Raw genomic sequence first — 17,819 nt, 5'->3', positions numbered from 1 at the left:
CAATCAGACACAGACAACAGTACAGTGGTTACCAGAGGGAAAAGGGGGTCAGGGGAGGTAGAAGAGGGTATAGGAGGGATAAATGGTGATGAAAGAAGACTTGGCTTGGGGTGGTGAACACACAGTATAACATACAAATGATGTGTTACAGAGTTGTACACCTGAAACCTGTAATTTTATTAACCAGTCACCCCAATAAATAAAAAGAAAAAAGAAACAATTAGAATTTTAGTATTTATAATGGCCCTCAGAGTCCAAAGGAATCCAATCTTTCTTCCACAGCCTTTCTTCTACAGAATATAATTTCGAATCCAAGTACTTACCAGTATCTTCACCCCTTTTCCACTTCATTTCACTAACTTAACTGCATACCTAAACCAAGTACATTTATTCAAATATAATTATATTGCACTTACTCTTCTTTCATCAACTGATTTTGCTGCAAGAATCATTCCTTCCAAACATTTTGAAATGATAGGAATAACTTTGCGTTCTGAGTCTGCAAATCCTCTGTAACACTCACTGAGTTTAACAGTCCTTCGTTCATCCATTTCTTGTAGTTGCTAATAATCAGAAATTGGGGGGGGGGGGGGGAAACAAATCCTTTCATTATGAAGCAACCTCCCTCAAAAAAAAACCCCTGAAGTTCTACCCGAACAGTTATGTTGTTAATGCCTTTTAACAAGTGCTACAGACCTGTAATACTTAAAACTTGAGCCTGCTAAATAGGAGGGAAAAACAAACAAACTAACACTGGTTTCAAATCTTCTAAATAGACACCCTACAGGCTACCTACTCCTTGACTCACACTACCTCCACCTTTCTTTCATTCTTCAGCCACAGCAGTTGTTGCTTTTAATACTTGCAGTAAAAGTTTCATTTGAAGACAGAATTTTGGTGCTTCTTTTTCCCTTTTTAAGCAATTAGCCTAAAACATACACAAGTCTGAGATTTCCAAGCCCTTGAGTTAGTTCAGAAAACTTTGGAACGGGCACGAGAGGTAGAACAGAAAGCCTCGGGTCGAAGTGGTACAGACATAGGGTCCCCACAATTCAAAAAGTCATTGGCACATGCCACTAAGAATTATGCTGGGACACATGAAGCCAAACAACTCAGACATTTTATGAGACTTCCTACTTGCCCGCACTGACTTTTCTTTCTGCTCAGAAGCAGCTGCACTGATCAGATCCCCAAACTCCAACAGCCTTCATGTAGTGTTTCCTCTTTAATTACTTCCCAAAGCCTGGGAATTTATTTTGAGATCTGCAATTTCACAGAACTGTTCCCACCATCAAAAAAAATGATAAGACTGCTCTACAGCAAGGTCTAAACAAAAGGCTCAAGTCCTAAAACACAAGAAATAGTTGATCTCCAAGTTAAGGTCTCCCAAGACTATGAAGGGTTGACTAGTAAGCCTAGGAAAGCACCACAGGGTGAGGAGGGCAGGACAGACACCCTGCATTCAAAGACCAGAATCTGATACCCACTCTAGTCCGCCACCTCTCACTATGCTTTCTTTGTACTTCTAGCTTGCCTTACGAAGAAAAAAATATATATTTGGGCTGACACTCTTTCCATATAAGCACTGCTCTCCTAGACTACTACTTCTTTCAACAGTTTCACTAAATCCCTTTTCTCTAATTTCTCTTCCTTCTAGAATAGGCAGTAACATAATGTAACCCTCATGGAAATTCTGTTGTCTTTACCTGAGGCTGTTTGGAAACTGCCATCATCAAGTGATGATGGATGGGATTTAAGCAAGCTCATTCCTAAATTACTTTTATGACCTGGCAGCCTAGGAAGACAAGCAGGCAAAAATCAGGCTAGTAAACACATTTTACAAGATTTATTACTGCCACCGGAACTAATGCCAATGATTCTGGTATATTGTCAAAAAGCTACATCCCAATTGTAGGTGAGCAGGTTACAGTACACAATTCCAGTGAATTGCCCCTATGTCATAATACTTACTGCTACAGCATTAAACTTTATCTAGAAAATGTCGTTGTTTTAGTGGACTCTTTATTACACTAATCATAAATCTAGAGTGATTTCAAAGTTAGGAAAAATTTCGTTTTCAACACTATCATCGTAAAGAAATTTCTTATCACCAATCCTGACTAGTGAACCTAGAAACACAGATTGATATCTGAAATTTAAGTTTTACATTTACAAAGTAACTCTTCCAACTCTAATAAAACAAGATTAATTTCATGTATTTAAATTTTACCTTGTATATCTGAGGAATGACTACGTAGAAATGTTTGTGTTGTTCTCCATTAAAGTTTTGTAATTGTGCAGCATATTCATTTTTATTTTCATCAGCCATATGTGTACGCAGATTCAACTGCTGTTTAGCCTAAAGGTAAATTGGTCCAAATCATTACCAACAAGAACAACAAAATCACTGCCACCTGGACAAAAAGCAGTTGATCACCAGCCAGTAGTACACCAGCCAATGATGCTGGTATACTGTCAAAAAGCTACATTCTAATTCTAGGTGAGCAGATTACAATACACAAGTCCAATAAACTAAGAGCTAACACATTTTTCTAGAAGTTAAACTAAAACTAGATTTTCCCTACTATTGCTATCATCTGAAATTGAAGGAGATGTCTGCAGATATTATAGACAGAACAGCCTCCCCACTACAATGTTCCCTCCCTTTCTTTCTTTGCACTAGTACTCCCCCTGACCTTTGCAATAAGCCATTCAAATAAAGTTTCTTCTTACCAATTTGAGACTGTTAAAAAAATTAAATAAATGAAAACATTATCGCTTCAAACAGTAAGCTTTTAATCAGAAGAGAAATACAGCATCAGGATTATTTTTAAAGTGAAAAAGTTAGTAAAACATTTCTTTAAATGTGATACACTTAGAACCAACTCAAAATCACAGTAAAAACAAGTTGTACTAGAAGATCTTTAAGGAAATGTAACCTGGAATTTATATGATTTTAGGGTTAAGTGTAAAGAAAATGGAAGGCAAAATATAAATTACAGTCAACCCTTGAACAACACAGTTTTTGAATTGCACAGGTCTGCTTATACATGATTTTTCAAAAATAAATACTATAAATATATTTTCTCTTCCTAATGATTTTAATAACATTTTCTTTTCTCTAGCTTACTTTGTTGTAAGAATACAATATGTAATACATATAATATAGAAAATATGTGTTAATCAACTATTATGTTATTGGTAAGGCTTCCAGTCGACAACAGACTATCAGTAAATTCTGGGGGAGTTGAAAATTAAATGTGGACTTTTGACAGTGCGGGGGTCAGCGCCCCTAACCCTGAGTTGTTCAAGGCTCAGCTGTACTCTTCTCTTCCTTCTCCTTGTTCTTGTTCTGATACTGCAGGGAATAAGGAGAAAGTATACTAATGGTGGGCCTTGGTACATATACAAATGCAGACTAAGGTTTATCCGTATTTGAATATCCCAAGATTTCAGCAGTATCACTTGGTCAAATGTTCTAAGATAAAGAGCATATAACAGTGGGGAAGGCAGAGCAGCAGCGGTTACAGGGGTGAACCTGCCAATTATTATGTTACAGAACATCTGGCCCAGAATCAATTAGTAAGTGACAAGAGAGGGTTCCGTTTTCCAAAATTAATGAGTGAATAAACAAGCAAACAGGTAATATCCCATCTGACAGTTTTACCGTGTTTTCCTTTGGTAAAGTTGGGGAAGCACACTACCCAATCCCCATCTGCGTACCCCATTAACACGCCTTAGATTTTCTAGCCTAGTTTGGAATAGGATAGAAGCCCATTCCCAATGGGAGGTGGATTTCCCTATGCATTTTGAAAGCAGTTAAAGACATTAGAATAAAATAAATTAACACATATTAATTACTTTTTCAGACCAATATGTATAACTTAAAGTACATAAATATTTATATACTTTAAATTTAGATATAATGTATCTCTTGGAGAAACTCTAATACCAATATCAATACTGCAATTATTTTCCACATGCAAGTAATAATATTTTGATAACAAGTCAGTTTGGATTATTTCTTACCTTTTCAACATCTGCCTTGGTTGCGTTGGTATCATTATCCAATCTTTCATAACTCTGTTGCGCCTTTTCTGCCTCTCTACATTCTCTTTCAAATTTCCTTTTACTCTGTTAAGATAATCAAAATATCACACTGAGAAATGAAATTAGATTTATCTCATTAAAAGACCTTTAAAATGTTGTCACTGTGTATTGTGTAGAATTGCACACTAAAAGTAAAATTTTTCTAAATTAGAAAAGAAATTTTACTATTATAATCAATCTAGGAGTTTAAATGTCAGACATTCTATAATGTATAGACTGTGAAGGAAAAAATCACAGGTATGACTAGTTAATATTATATATCTCATCTCTACTCAATAAAAAAAAATCATGTATTTTATAATTTTTAATTGTAGGCTCATCTTCAGCAGATTTTTTGGTTTGGTGTTTTTTACTTGTTCTGTACATTTGTTTGGTTAGCTGGTTGGTTTTGGAGTTTGCTTGTTTTTGTTTTTATTTGTTTGGTGGGATCTCAGTGCAGCTTAGATGTGGAAATATCCCTCTCAAGTGCTTTTATGTTCTTTCTTACAGGTGTCCCAGGAAATACTATCAGCCCAGAACCAGGCTCTGTTAAAATTTTGTATTTAATTCAAATTCCTAAGACTTTGTAAAAGCTATTCACAACCGAGCCATGTGATAAATTCCGTATTTCCTTTCCTGCACACTTTCAAATCCTGTACTTAATGGCTTTTTTTAAAATTTGCTCAGTTCAACTCCGGTTTCTCTTATTCAACCTTAGTTTCCCCTGATCTTTAAATCTTTCTCCACTAATTCAAACACAATGAGAATTCTACCAATTTTATTTTCCTGATAAAATCTTTCCTAAAGGCTTTTGCTGTGCTAAAATCTGGACTGGTTACCAAACTAGGTCTGCTGTACAGCTGTTATCTGGAGATTTGCCTTCACCTTATCCTGGGGATTCCTTTCACTTCTCCCTGGATTAGAACTTCCTACCTTTCCAAGTTCCAACCCTCCCTCCCTTTTTTTGGTTCATTTCCTTATTTCACTGAAACACATTCGGCAGTAGCTTCCTAAAAGAAGGTTTGCAGAAGATAATTTTTTAAGTCTCCATAGCTGAAAAATGCCTTTAATATTACTTTTAATTGATAAAATTTGGCTGGGAATGAAATTCTTGACTAGAAAATTGTCTTCCTTCAGAAATGTAAAAAAGTACTGTTCCACGATTTTCTAGCTTCCTGATCCTGTGCATAAAACATGCTCATTATATGTTTTATTTTTCCTCTCTGGAGACTAATAAGATCTTTTCCCTCTCACAGCTGTTCTGAAATTTCAGGAAGATATTATCTTGTTGTGAATCCACTGTGCAGGCACCTGGAAAATTCTTTTCATCTAGAAACTCATGCATTTCTGTTCTGGTGAAATTTTCTTGAATTACTTTTGTCTTTCCATTTTCTATGTTTTCTTTTCTTAGGATGCTTATTATTTTGAAAATGAACCTATAGGATGAGTCCTCCTATCTTCTTATATTTTCAATCTCTGTCATTTTGACCTACTTTCTGAAAGATTTCTTCAATTTTGTTGTTTCAAGTGAGTTTTTCATTTCTGCCATAAAAGTTCTTTTATGTTCTTTGTACATTCCTTTTAAATAGTATTTTGTTCCTTAGTTCATGGATATAATATCTTCTCAAATTCTTTTGAGAATATTAATAACAGTTTTTGGCATTTTGTTTATTTTTGGGTTTTGATTCCTATTTCCTTGCATAGTCACTGTTTCAAAGTTGCTTTTTTATCTGATTACCTTTAGTGTTTACATTAGATGTTTTCTTTAAATGCCTAGGGATCCTTCCTATCTGTTCTTATTTAAAAAGCCAACTGAAAGCTCTACAGGTGGGTCTTTTCCTCTAGCAGGCATGACCGACCCACAGCCTAGGGTGGCTATGAATGCAGTTCAACCAAAATCACAAATTTACTTAAAACCTTTTTTTGCTCATCAGTTTTCATTAGTGTTTGTGTAAAGACAACTCTTCTTCCTTTAGTGTGGTCCAGAGATGCCAAAAGGTTGGACACCCCTGCCTCAGATGACATGGCTAGGCAGTTTTTTTGGAGAAACCCTGGTATCCATATCTACTGTGCTTTCCTCTCAAGCCGGTTAGATTCCCCAGACAAGATTCTTCCAATTTCTTGCCTGGAAAATATATGCCTTGCTACCAATATTCTGAGAAATGCTCAGAAGAAAGCAGAGAATGTCAGTATTTCCTATTTACCTAACCCCTTTATTAGAAACAGTTTTGAAGTCAATTTCTTGCCTTGAGGGCTATGAAGCTATACAGACAGTGCAAATTTGAATTCCAAATCTAACTACAAGGAAGAAGGTTTAAATTTCTTACATATCTTTCTGCCTTCCTTTGATCTTCAGAAAGAGACAAGTTTCCCTAATGTTTCCCTTAGCCAGCAGGCAGAGTTCCACCTTTCATTAAAGGTTTAGTCCTTCAAAGTTTCAAATGTTATGCAGGAGTTTCAATTCCAACTCTCCCCAACATACAGAGCTAAAATCTAATCTGTTTCTGTGTGAGAATTAATATACAAGTCCTTAGCAAGGTCTTATAACCTACCACAACCCAAAACCTCTGCCCCCATTTTTCAAATGCCACTGTGTCACTTCATACACCTATTGCTCTGGCTACATTTTGGTTTACCTGTAGTTTCTAGCAGCTAGAAGTTTAAGATAAGCTCTGCTAAGAGCTTAAAAAACAATAACAATATTTTAGCTATTACATCTGGGTATTTGTAGCCAGTGGCTTTTAAGTAAGCTCAGTTCACTATATACGTGGAATCAAACATAACTATAATTCCGTCAAATAAATATGCTCAGAAATGTTTTACAAAATTCTTTAAATGTACTTTCGATTTTGATTAGTATGAACCATCAAATGAGACACAATTTATTCAAAGTACATAAATCTGAATATGAATAATATACAGAATGTTACTTTCCTAAAATTAGAATTAAATTTCCACATTTAATTCTCTGAAACTCAGCTCAAAGCTGTTTCAAACTGAGTACCTATAGACTATTAATTTTGGTGCAATTTGAGGCCACTTATATATGAAAGTATTTTTAGATTAGTTCTTATTATTGGTGGAAAAAAACTACCTAATAATAATTTCCTTGCAACAGCAAAAGAATCACTAGTATAATATTTAACATACTCCTCTTCCCTGAGACATATTATATCTTTACACAATATAGGAATATATTCCAGAAAAGATCTTCCATTTTTTTTTCTTTTTGTTTAAAGATTTTATTTATTTATTTTTAAGGAGAGGGGAAGGAAGGGAGAAAGACAGGGAGAGAGAAACATCGATCAGTCGCCTCTTACACGCTCCCCAACAGGGACCTGGGCCTATAACTGGTGAGACATGTGCCCTGACTGGGAACTGAACCAGCAGCCTTTTGGTTTGCAGGCCGGTGCCCAATCCACTGAGCCACACCAGCCAGGACAAGATCCTATTCTTCATCCTTTATTTGGCAGACTAATTAACAGCTACTTCTCCCCCTTCCTTTCTTAGAGGAACCCACCTTCCTGTATAGAGGCTAAAAATAGCCAATACTTGCTTTACCAGCCTCCCACAGCTGGAGTATAGTCAAGTTATCTAATCCTGGCAGAGACACCCATAAAGAAGTCTGCTGGGGGGTTTTCTGGAAAAGTTTTCCTTCCTTGATAAAAAGGGACAGTTGGAAAAGATCTGCTCCCTTTTTCATACTTCTGCATGCAGCTGAATGAGATGTGGTGCTTGGCTGCTTAAGTCAACTATTGACCGTGAGGGACAATCCCCAGGAAGAAACCCAACATGGTCAAGATGGCAAAGTGAACAGAAAGAAAAAAGCAGCAGCCTTTGCGGCATCACCGAGTTACTGACCACCTCTGAAACTGCTCCATTTTGAGCCCTCTTCTTACAACTTACATAACCTATTCACTTGGAGCTGCCCAAGCTGACAGACCTGGCATCCCTGAGGCTTCTATCCTCCTGATCAGATCATTCCTTCAAGATCTTCACATGCTGGTCTCTCTTGCACGTGAATCTTAAGTGCCTGTGCCGCCTGGCAGTTTTGTTTTTCCCGGGGTTAATAACTGTGTTTTAATTTTTTTTCCATTTCTAATAGTCTGTCACTAATTCAACCTGTCTCTCCCAGTTCTTTACATTTCCTCCGTTACTTTAACAGGTTAAGAATTTTACAGTTTCATTTTCTTGATCAAGCAGGAAGACATGTTACTAGGAAATGGGATGCTGCACATATTTCTACATAACGCACAGAACTTATACTTGTCTGCCTCCCTCACTAGATGCAGGCTCCATGAACACAAGAACCACGTCACAGGTCCTTCTGTACTCCCGGACCCAGCACACGTCAAGGATGCCTTCAATAAACATGACTTGAGTTAAATTTACCTTATTTCATATTGTTAATGCCTTAAAGAAATCTCTCCTACATTTTTTGATGCTTTTTTCTTATGGCTTAATAAATATCAATTGTTCTAAAGGTAAGTCAGCACATACTAACGGGAATGATTTGAGCCAACACCAGTTTTTAAAAGGACCAATGACTCATAAGTGTAGGAATCTATTTTTTTTTTTTTTGTGCAAATGAAAACACAAACACACATACTCATGGGGTGGCAGACACTAAGGATGTTAGTTAAGGCAATTTAAAATTTAATAAGCGTACACACTCCCTAAAAGTCTTGCTAAAACCAATTAAAAAGAAGAGCAAAACAAAAATAAAGACAGACTATTAATATACCTAAGAATTCTCAATCAGCACTGTTGATTAGAATCTTACATCAATGACAGTTATATAGTAGAGATTTTTAGAAATTTAGAAAGTTTATAGAATTTTTTTAAAAAGGAAAAAAGGCTCAAAGCAGTACGTATATGCATGAGTTATTTTTAACCTCCAACTTAAAAGTCCTTTTTCAAACAACCACAAACTAAAGTGATTAATTTAATGTGAAAAAATTCCCTCCAGCTTAATTTTCAAGGAATACAGTGTCCACCATAAAAATATGCAAGTAAAGAGTCAACTGCTTGCTAATCTGAGGATTCAAAAAGAGCATTAATCTTATACTACAGAACAGCATGTAGTAGAGCATTTTAAGTAAAGGAGACAATGTTCCATGCAGAATCTTGTTTATCAAATAACTGTATGCCAGGACATTTTTTTAAAAAACCACATTAGCAAGTATCCTTGCAAAATTTTTAAAGACAGTATCATTAAACTATTATAATTCTGCCCAACTTATGGAGTATTTTATTTCCTACAAAGAGATGGTCTATGACCAGCAGCCTAGCAATAGGAACATTTATATTATAGAATCACTGAACTGGAGGAAACACTTCATATAATCTAGTCCACTCTTCAGTTTTCATGTATAAAAAATAAAGTCAACAAAAATCAGGTGCTAAGTAAAAGAACTAGAAATCTAAGTCCGCTTAGTATCAGTCAAATGGTCTTCTACGATACATCACCGTTCCCTATTCCTTCTATCCTCCACCAATATTTTATAGTACAATAACTAATGCGAAGTCAAAAAGAATCTTCCTAAATTGTTTACAATTATCTGAATATTGCAGAGTTGGTACAAGTATAGAATCAAAATGATCTCAATCTCTAGTTACACACGTCAAATTATGAATAATACACTAAGAAATATTAAACTCAAATAGACATAAAGCATAAGAAAATGTAGGGCTAAACAAGTCTACAAAGTTTTATGTTAACCGTGAAAACTGTAACTCACATTATCCATCTGTTTCCAGCACATGTCAAGATACTGTTGAGCTTTTCGTCCCTCCTGAAGATGCTGAAGACCATAATAACCAAAAACACAAAGGAAACAAAACAAAAATTACATTTAAATAAATCCTAAAGTCTCAAAAAGTTTTTTCACTTTATTTCTTTCAAGATACTAATTATATAACTTTATCAAATTTAATAAGAGATTTTAGTAAAGCAAAACTCTCTAAAATATATTTTATAGAATATTATTTCAATACTTTAAATATAATCTTTAAGACACATATAATCTTTTGGAAAATACATGACTGTCTTGAACAGGGGATGACAAACATTTTCTAAAAAGGGTCACATAAATATTTTAGGCCTTGCAAGCCACATGATCTCTGTTGCAAATATTCAACTATTCAACGCTGTGATGTAAGGCAAAAGCAGCTAAAGGCAAAACATAATGAATGAGTGTAGGTCTGTTCCCCAAAAACTGAAATTTGAATTTCACATAATTTTCACATCATAAAATATCTTCTCCTTTTGATTTCCATTTCAATTATCTGAAAACGTATAAACCAGTCTTAGCACATGAGAACTATGAAACAAAAGGAGTCTCTAAAAAGGAGTCTCTAGGAGACTAGATTTAGCTGGTAGAGTTTACCAAAAGGATTGCTAATTAACAAGAGTCTCTAGAGGTAATTTTAGGTAGAAGAAATATAGTGAAATAGAAAACCCATTTATATTGAATATACATTATTTTAAAAAGCAATGCAACTACTTTATTTGTGTGAAAATGTTTCATATATTATAACTAAATAAAAATGATAATTACCATTTTTCTTTCAGTTTTCAGATCATGAGCATATCTCATTAATTCACCGTAGACTCTGTGTGCCATTTCTTCTGCTACTACTTCTCGCTGTCCTGCGTAGTCGTTTAACTCATTAAGGATGTTAAAAAAGGCTACACACGAGGTAAACCTGACAAAAACATATTTAAAAACAGTGAAATTTATTTTTATTTTCATTACAAATGTATTTTGTGAAGTATGGATTGAGCCAGACACTTGACAAATTTTAACATACCCAACCTAAATCTTAGCTACTAGCTCTAAATTAACTTTGTAAGGAAACAATCCTACATTAAGTTCAAGTTGTAGATGTTTGTGTATTTTCATGTAGTCTTCATTTATAAATACAGGAATATTTGGGGTCAAAAAATAATAAGAATACTACCTGCAGGCTTTTAAGGCATACTGAAATCTCGTAAGTTGCCAATTGGCTGGCCTGAGCTTGGGAATGAACTTGGTTGGATTCCTAGACTTGGAAGCTGAACCTGTTGCAGAGATAATGTGCTTGTTCTCGAGGACAAAAGCTGCCAATCATACCCCACAAATGCATCTTGATGGCTGATCTACAGAACAACTTTGCTATCAGCTCTGGACACAGCTGCCTGTATGCCTGCCCACATCCTGAATGGAAGTGAAATACCATTATGGTTGGCACCAGAGGGGAGGAAGAAGGGGAAAAAATAAGGGTAAATGGGTGTGCAGAGAAGGTGAGAAACAAAGAGAATCACTGTATCAAAACGTGTAGATCTACTTTGAATATACTACCTGAACACACTTAAACAACTGAAGGCCAACAGCTCAGACAGGACTGCATCAGCACCAAACGTGAGTATCCGAACAACTGACATTATACACAAAGCTGCTTGGTTTAAGTCTAGTCTCTTTTCATTTCTGCATTTTACAGCCACATTTCCCTGTTTAAGACTGTTATAAGCTCACAGGCAATTCCTAACCTTTTACTTCAAGGTTCCAAAATTACGTTCCTTTTCATTATCCCTTTAAACCAGCCAGCCAAATTATTTTACTACGTGGAAGAGTAAAAAGCAGGAAGCTAACAAGCTGACAACTACAAAATAAAGTATGGGAAAAATATTCTTTTCTTCTGGATATTAAATTACTCAAGTGGGATCCTAGTCCACATCTTACTTGGAAATTCACACATCAACAATTCTAGAAAACTATTACCAAGTTTCAGTATTAAAGTATTCATTCGTATAAGAATAAAAATAGTAGTTCCCTCTTTCATAAACACTGATTTTTTATTAAGACAAACTTTTAAATCTTTATGAAAAGCTAACAGCATAATTATTTACTTTACTAAATAGAAATTTTTAAAAAATTTAATATGCAATAACAACAGGTATATAATTTACCTTGGCTCTTCATCCTTGGAGGAACGTTTGGGACAGTACTTCTTAACCAAATTTCTATAGAAAAAAGATTTTTAAATATTTGTAAGAGATACTGTTGCTGAAATTCTAAAACTTTCCAATTTCATTAAATCAAGAATTTAATGATATAAAACAATCAAGAACAATATGTTCTACTACCATTAACATAATATAGGTTCATTACTTACATTTTAAAAAAATACTGACACCTAAGAAAACAGTCTAAAGTCATCAAAAATTCAAATCAAGGTTTGAATAGCTAAATTATATCTACAAATCCCTGCTTTGCATTTTTAATATAATATGCTTATTAGGTCAAATAAATCTCAGACTAGCTTGTCTTAAATACAAGGTGAGACAAAAGTAGGTTCACAGTTTACAGTAGAAAGAACTGTTATTTTTTTGTTTTTATTATATAAGTATAATCATAACAATATGGTTGATCATGCTATCAAATTTAAAAGGAGGTAATCGGGTTTTTTCCTGCTTAGCAGAGGAACACACTTGCACTGCAGGCAGAGGGAAAGGGAAAGGAAAAGGAAAAGGGGAATGAATGAATGAATGAATGAATGAATTTATTCCTGCTTTCCTAACAGAGTTTTCCAGAATTGTACTTACACAGCATATTCAAGTGAACATAACCTTCATATTCACAAAATTTGCCAATCATCCTATACTTTGTCAAGTTTCTCCCACCATAAGGTGTTCAAGTCCTATGGATTCTATTTCCTAATTAACTCTTTTTTAAAACTTTTCATGATAATTTTTATAAATAAAAAGGGGAAAAATTACACAAGCAGCAGCCCCATCTTCACACTTTTTTACTGCTTTGGATACAGGTGTGTGAGGGCAGGATAACTGGAGCTAATGCAACATCTTCTAATCTGAATGTGAAGACCAAGCAATTCACAAGAATGCTTACAGTCACTAAGCTCTTGAATCCTGTTTCCAAATTTCTTGTGTGAGGACTCTTACTTGAAGGTCAATGCTCCTATAGAACAGCTAGACAAAAATATACCATAGAAAACTGTAGCAAAAACTGGGACTCTGAAGAAACTTCTACAATCAAGATACACATGTAAGTAAGAGTCAACATGTATGAGGACAATTAAAAAAAAAAAAAGCTACTGGTGACCCTGAGAATGAACATTCCTGTTCAGAAGGGCTCCTGGTGGATGAGTTCAAATTTAGAAACGGATCCCAGCTGCCACTGCTAAACAGGGGCTTCCCAGGAAAGCTGCAGTTCAGGAAAAAGATTGTACTGGGTTCCTGCTGGCTGAGCCAACCCTTACAGAGGAGTTCCTAGAATCCTGTTTCAACCAATACCACTGTGACTTTCCCCATCCAATTCAGAGCTGTGCTTCAGTGACCAATCAGAGAGGTTCCATTCCAACCAATCAGAACAGTGTGCTTTCTGGACCAAACGGTGAGAATTTGGAGTCCTTATTTGCATGAAAATAAATCAATCAGAGACCAGGACCAATAAAAGTCAATCCCAATATTTGTGTTGTAATTCTTGGGAAGACATATTCTCTTTCTGGTGAAGTTAAATTGATAGGCATAATCCTAGCCACCATGTGGGAAAAGGCTACTTCAAAACTTAATCAACAGAAAGGAAAGCAAAACCAAGAAAAAACTTTCTTCTTACATTTTTTAAAAAAGATTTCATATATTTATTTTTAGAGAGAGAGGAAAGGAGGGAGAAGAGGGAGAGAAACATCAAAGTGTGGTTGCCTCTGGTGTGCCCCCTGCTGGGGGCCTGGCCTCCAACCCAGGCATGTGCCATGAATGGGAATCAAACAGGCGACCCTTTGGTTTGCAGGCCAGCAGTCAATCCACTGAGCCACACCTGCTAGGGCTCTCAACACTTTAATACCCAGGTCCCTGGACTTGATAGTCACACAAGCCAATAAATTTCTTTCCTTAAACCAATCGGAGTTGAGATTCTGACACTTGAAAAGATCATGATTACCACAGAGGTTAACCAAAAGTCACAACATAGCTTAAATATAACATAAACAACAGTAATTTGAACTCCAGCTTCTAGGAGGGAGAGCACATATACTGCAAGAGGAAAAGAAAAGAAAAAGAAAGTAATTTTACCTTTACCTTTTGCACATGCAGAGTTAGTCCTCCACAATTTTTAAAAAATCACTCTTGCCTCTCTTTATGTAAAAGTTACCTATCTATTAATAACTCTTCACAAATCCAAAGTCCCAGAGCCCTCAGAAACCATACACAAGCCACTAAAGACTCCACCCAAGCCAATCCTGACACTAGAAAACTACAGCACATTCTAAAATGTCTTTCTGGTATTCCACCTAATCAAAACTACTATCCTAGAAAAACATATGTTCTGAAAAAAAGGCACAACAAATTATTAATTAGTAGTTAGTTCTAGGGAGAGAATCTGGGAAGGGACTTGAATTTAAATAACCTGGCTGGGTAGCTCACTTGATTGCAGTGTTGCCCCCGTACACCAGAGGGTTGAGGTTCCATCCCTAGTTGGGGATTTTAAGAGAGGCAACTGATTGACTTGTCTCTCTCACATCAATGTTTATCATGTTTATCTTGCGCTCTCTCTCCCCAACCCTTCCTCTCTCTTTCTCTAAAATCAAACATATCCTCGGTGAGGACTGAATAAATAAATTCTAAAAAAAAAAGAATGGTTTAAACATGTTACAGTGATCATACAAGGTCTACCCAAAAAAGTCCAACCATTGTTAATATAATAAGAACAGTTTGCACAACATCGATGTAACCTGGCAGACAAGAAGAGTGGACTGGAATGTGCATGCGTGAACAATGACGACTTCACTGTACTACTTAGTCAGTAGGGGAGGTAGACTGCATTGAGTGAGCATGTGTATCGTGTCTGTCGCATTCAAAATGACTGAGCAAGGGGAGCAATGAATCTGCATCAAATTTTGCATTAAGCTTGAACATTGCTCCACAGAAACCATTTGGATGATTCAGAAGGCCAGAGCTATGGGCACCTGGTGTTTGGCAGCTTCATCATAACAATATACCCACTCATGCATCACGTCTTGTGCAGCTTTTTGGTGAAACATCTAATCACCCAGGTGACTCAGCCCCCCTACCGCCCAGATTTGGTGCCCTGGGACTTCTGGCTTTTCCCTAAACTAAAATCACCTTTGAAATGGAAGAGATTTCAGCCGTTGATGAGATTCAGGAAAATAAAACAAGACAGCTGATGGCAACTGGGAGAACTGTGTGAGGTCCCAAAGTGCCTACCTTCAAGGGGACTGAGGCACCACTGTCTCATGTACAATGTTTCTTGTATTTTCTTTATAAACGCCTCTATTTTTCATATTACATGGCTGGATACCCCGTCTGGACAGACCTCATATACTCTTTTAGTATTTTTTTTTGGGGGGGGGGTGATAAAAACTGATAAAAATATACAAAAAGAATTTATCTCCTCAAAGCAGCCAATCTCATTTGGGCCTTCTAAGAAAACAGTCTAAAGTCATCAAAAATTCATATCAAGGTTTGAATGGTTAATTCACCCACAAATCCCTACTTTGTATTTTTAACATAATATGCTTAATAGATCAAATAATTTATTTGCCTTGTCTGAAATATAGGGTCCACCAAAAGTAGGTTTATAGTTGTGACTACATGAAACAGTTTATTCTTGTATTAATATCTATTAATTATTGTATTATTTTCCATATAAACTGTAAACCTACTTTTGCCCCACCCTGTATATAAGTGTAAATCATTTAGGTTCCTCCTAAACTAAAAATATGTTAGGCATTTCATGTCTCTCAAAAAAACCTGTCCTTAGTATTATTTCCCGTAGGCTATTCTTTTTTCAAAATCTTTTCCTCTCTTCTAAGTCCAAAGACACTCCAAGTAACCAATTATATTAGCAGTTTATATGTAAAGTGTGCTTTTTAATAGGGTGTTATAAATCAGGAATTAATTGAAACAAAGTTTTATACACATACAATATATATATTATAGAAATTATAATAGATGTCATAGATATACTGGTACTTTATTTTTATTTACTTATTTTTTTTAATCCTCACCCAAGAACATTTTTTTTCATTGTTTTTAGAGAGAGGGAGGGGCATAGAAAGGGAGAGAGAGTAACATTGATGTGAGAGAGACACATCAATTTGTTGCCTCCTATATGTGCCCCGACCAGGGAATGAACTGCAACCTAGGTATGTGCCCTGACCGGAAATCGAACCCACAACCTTTCAGTTATGTTATGATGCTCCAACCAACTGAGTTACACTGGCCAGGGAATGCTGGTGCTTTAATTTTGATGTGTGTGTTTCATCCATGTTTTCTAAGTATATTAGGATCTTGCACTCTGGATACAAAATATTAACATTGCATCTTCAGTGGTCTGAGAGGCTTCTAAATGTAATGGGCTTCTCCAAAGACTACAGTATTCTGCATATACAACTATCTTAATTGTGTGTGTGATATTAAATATAGCATACTACTTAATTTACATTTAAATCGCTGACTTTAATCTTTTATTCATTCTAGTTTTGCCATATTTATATTTTTTTATTTTTTATTGTTGTTCAATTAAGTTGTCCCCATTTCCCCCCATTACTCTTCCCTGCCCTGCCCACCCCCATCTCCCACAGCCAACCCTCCCCCGCCCATTGTCTTTGTCCATGAGTTATATTTATTTTTGGTTTTAGTGAAATTATTCAATATAAAATATTTCAAAAAATTTCTTAAAACTTTAATTCACTTTTATTAAAACTGCATTTTTACAGTTAAATAATGGAGTATAAGATCTCAAAAAATTTTAAAGGTTGAAAATCACCTCTATATATTTTTAATCTGTCATCATTTCAGGAGCTCTGAGTTCTAATTACTGTTTAACGGGTGATCAGTATCATTTATTTATAAAATGGAATGCAAATCATACTATTTCTTCTGGCAAAAGGGTAAAACTAGATACCTAAGACTGGATATTATCCCTTTTCTTAACTGCCCTCCCTATATCTAACAGTTAACAAGAACTGCCAGATTAATACAAATGGCCTTATTTGTGGGGCTCGGTTAAGTGATCCACAGGTAGAAAACAATCTAGCTGGGCCAAGGAGTTTTCTTCCTGGAATTTTTAAGTCTTTGGACCCAATACAGCTTTGAGGCCAGTATGAGAGCTGAATCTGAGACGTAAATCTGGCACTGCTGGTGGCTGTGTTTTTCTGCCATATGAGGAAAGCAGCCTGCACTGAAAGAACAAAGCCAATCCACCCAAAGAAGCCCAAAGAAAAAGACAACAGCAAAGGGCTCTGTGTTTCAGACACTGACTTTTCTCCCAGTGACCCAGATGCATCAGTGCCTCAGGCTTTCCAGCAGCGGAACTATTCAACTTAAGCTTAATTAAAAAATCAAATCCACAAAAAATTTAACACATAAATTTCTCTTGCTAATAAATTTCCCATTATACTTAAACTACCTCAAAATGGGTTTTTAATCACTTCACAGCCATGAACCTTTTCTTAGATAGTGGAAAATTAAATGTAAAAGGTATCCATACACAGGCACCACTCCCGCTCACAGACTCCACGCCTCACTCCACTCCCACAGGGCAAAAACGGCCAGCCCTACCAAGCATCGCAGCAAGTCTCTGACCGCTGTTTTCCAGAACCGGGCTGAAAAGGATGGTAACTGCTACAAACTCCCCAAGACGGAGTACCTAACCTTCACAAATACAGACCTGGCTGCCTTCACAAAGAACCAGAAGAACCTGTGTCCT

At 35.9% G+C, this 17,819-nt stretch overlaps 1 protein-coding gene across 4 annotated transcripts in view; it reads right to left on the bottom strand.

The window, feature by feature from the left end:
• The window catches only part of FNBP1L (formin binding protein 1 like), a 107,203-nt gene that overhangs the window by 23,974 nt on the left and 65,410 nt on the right, over nucleotides 1–17,819 (bottom strand). For all 4 annotated transcript variants that reach the window (XM_045199430.2, XM_024565320.3, XM_024565319.4 and 1 more), the window contains 6 exons: nucleotides 12,041–12,094; nucleotides 10,650–10,797; nucleotides 9,831–9,893; nucleotides 4,030–4,134; nucleotides 2,231–2,359; nucleotides 417–563 (listed from right to left, as the gene is read on the bottom strand). In XM_045199430.2, coding sequence (XP_045055365.1) covers nucleotides 417–563; nucleotides 2,231–2,359; nucleotides 4,030–4,134; nucleotides 9,831–9,893; nucleotides 10,650–10,797; nucleotides 12,041–12,094 — 646 coding nt within the window. The remainder of the gene's footprint in view (nucleotides 1–416; nucleotides 564–2,230; nucleotides 2,360–4,029; nucleotides 4,135–9,830; nucleotides 9,894–10,649; nucleotides 10,798–12,040; nucleotides 12,095–17,819) is intronic.

The sequence above is a fragment of the Desmodus rotundus genome, chromosome 3, assembly GCF_022682495.2.
Source record: "Desmodus rotundus isolate HL8 chromosome 3, HLdesRot8A.1, whole genome shotgun sequence".
Taxonomy (NCBI): Eukaryota; Metazoa; Chordata; class Mammalia; order Chiroptera; family Phyllostomidae; genus Desmodus; species Desmodus rotundus.
The sequence above is the reverse complement of the archived record's forward strand: the minus strand, read 5'-3'. Positions and strand labels throughout refer to the sequence as shown.